The 2406-nt window shown below is 30.9% G+C and overlaps 1 protein-coding gene and 1 pseudogene across 1 annotated transcript; both read right to left on the reverse strand.

Moving 5' to 3' along the window:
- Nucleotides 1–547: 547 nt before the first annotated feature.
- Nucleotides 548–1169, reverse strand: LOC112452492 (cytochrome P450 6k1-like). The gene is made up of 2 exons (XM_025012734.1): nucleotides 908–1169; nucleotides 548–788 (listed from the first exon to the last, which is right to left on the reverse strand). The coding sequence occupies exons 1-2, from the start codon at nucleotides 1164–1166 to the stop codon at nucleotides 613–615; spliced, it is 435 nt and encodes a 144-aa protein (XP_024868502.1). The 5' UTR covers nucleotides 1167–1169; the 3' UTR covers nucleotides 548–612.
- Nucleotides 1170–1183: 14 nt separating this feature from the next.
- Nucleotides 1184–2376, reverse strand: LOC112452508 (annotated as a pseudogene).
- Nucleotides 2377–2406: the final 30 nt, after the last annotated feature.

A 2406-nucleotide genomic window follows, 5' to 3' on the forward strand; every position in this document is an offset into this window, starting at 1 on the left:
ACCCTTTATTTGTTCCTTTCCACATGTTTAGCCAAGATTAAATATTATATAAATCGATGCAAGGAAGCAACAAATAGATATATTTAGAATATCGGTATGCATAAAGAAAAGCGTAGAATATGCATAAATATAAATACATATGTATAAAAAGGACAAGAAATATGTTGGTCTTATTATGCAAGTTATTTTATAGAAAACATGATAATTGTTTTTAATTAATTAACTAAAATTTATTTCAATGAAGCATTGATTTTACCATAATTTTTTGTAACCTATCCATCTATTTTTGATTGAGAACGTGGCTTTATACCGGTCAAGTAATATGTGACGTGAGATTCTAAATATTTTGTCGAGAAACGCTGAACTTTTTAAATTATTTTAGAATTGATCGTATAAATACAATTATATATTCAATTTTACATGCAGTAATATATATGAATATATTAAAAATAATTTTGGTAGAAAATGAAAAATATAATGAGATATATTTATATCAATATAAAAGTTTATAAATATTTGCATATATTATTTATAACAACGCGATTATTTATTAATTATAATTGTGGGAAAAGTTTCTTTTTCTTGGATCTCACGTTATTTATTTCATTTATTTTAAATAGCATTAGTATTAAGTTTTCGGACACTGAGATATAATACATTGTTTAACGGCAATGTCATGAGTACCCTTGGATCAATTTTTACCGAAGTTTTCTCGCACGATTCCACTTCGTATTTGCTCAAGATCATAAGCAGTGCTAACTTTATTTGTAAAAGCCCGAAGCGTTGACCTACAGAACATATAACAGTATAATATTCTATATTATTTTAACGAAGAAGAACTAAAGAAATGTATATTACTATCTTAATATATAAAGAGCTATATTAAAATTGATTTTCTTATCTATACATTCATGTGAGCCTCCTCCAAATGGTAAATAGACGCCTGACGGTCTCTCACGTTTGTTCCTTTTCTTAAATCGCTCTGGATCGAATATATCGGGATTGGGGAAATATTCCGAATCATAGTGTAGGCCAAGTATTGAGATGTAAACCGGTATATCCTCCTCAATTACAAGATCGTACTCCGGCACTTTATACTTTTTCATAGCTATGCGATTTAGGAACCCCAATGGCGGGTACATTCTCAAAGTTTCTGATACCACCATATCGAGATAGATAGATTTTAGTTCACTTTCTCTGACTTAAAATATATTGTCTTTGCATTATAAATTATAAATATGTATAAAATTATATTTAAAAATATATATATTACTAAAAATAATTTGTAAAAATAAAATAAAAAATTTACGAGAGGAAAATAGTGGATGATAGTCACATACCATGTCATAATGTAATTTTCCATTAGATTTCTCGAGTGATTTGAGAAGTTCTTTTCGCAAAGTTTTTTGAATCTCAGGTTGAACCGCGAGTTGATACAACGCAAAGGCCGTAGTCGTTGAACAGGTTTCAAAACCAAATAAGAAGAAACTAGCTGCTTGTGCCAAAAGATCATCGTCATCGAATGCTGAAATTTAATACATCTTTAGAGTTTTGAAAGCTCTCGATACTTATCGCAATTAAATTTGATTACCATTATTATTAATCAAACTTGACGGTTACTCTGATTTTGTCACCGTAAGCCGTTATGTTACACATCTATATTTATACTTATATATAAACTTATATATAAGTATAAATAAAGTAAACGTAATTATTTCGCTTACTAAAGTCTTCAATCCTTTCTTCATAACTACTGTTCCTCTTGAGCTCGATCAGAATATTGGTGAGGTCGTTTCTCTTCTCGCCAGACTTTATGCGCCTCGTCATTATCAACGAGAAAATTTTGCGCAGAAGATCGGTGGCATCTTTATCGAACATTTTTAGTTTAAGTAAACTAATTGCGTTTGAAGGAAGAACATGTGGAGCATCTTATAGCCGCGATTATAATTATCTTCTAACATTCTTTTGCCAAATTCGCTGAAACATGAATCTTCGAACATGTTTCCGTCGAGTCCATAAGCAGTGCTTCAGATCACATTCATAGTTAATTTTGAACTTACATCTATTACATCTATTATTTGTCCATTACCTGCGGTCATATCAACAGTTGATTAAATCCATTTAGCTGTAAATATTATACTGATTTTCGCATTTTTTTCCTGATCAGTTTGTTTCATTTAGTGATTTCGGCGCTTTTGACATGCTTCAGAAAAGTATAAAAAGATACTTGATATTGAATTGATGCACTAGTATCTAGTGCATATTATTCTGACCGCAGGCGTATCGATGTGCAAAAAACAAATTAGTTCTTTCAGCTCTGTAGTTTGTAAGACGTTTACCGGTCTTCTGCGAGAACGCCGCTAGCGGGAGACCCATCATGCCACGCGCCGCGCTTATATAAATTAA

Source organism: Temnothorax curvispinosus, unplaced genomic scaffold (genome assembly GCF_003070985.1).
Source record: "Temnothorax curvispinosus isolate PA1 unplaced genomic scaffold, ASM307098v1 QBEX01003408.1, whole genome shotgun sequence".
In the NCBI taxonomy this organism is placed as follows: domain Eukaryota; kingdom Metazoa; phylum Arthropoda; class Insecta; order Hymenoptera; family Formicidae; genus Temnothorax; species Temnothorax curvispinosus.

What these genes read in the sequence shown, in the direction of transcription:
- LOC112452492 (XM_025012734.1), bottom strand. Translation starts at nt 1,166, where the DNA reads ATGGTGGTATCAGAAACTTTGAGAATGTACCCGCCATTGGGGTTCCTA. An exon ending in TGGAGGAGGCTCACATGAAT is followed by an intron (nt 789 to 907) that starts GTATAGATAAGA and finishes TATGTTCTGTAG; the next exon opens with GTCAACGCTTCGGGCTTTTA.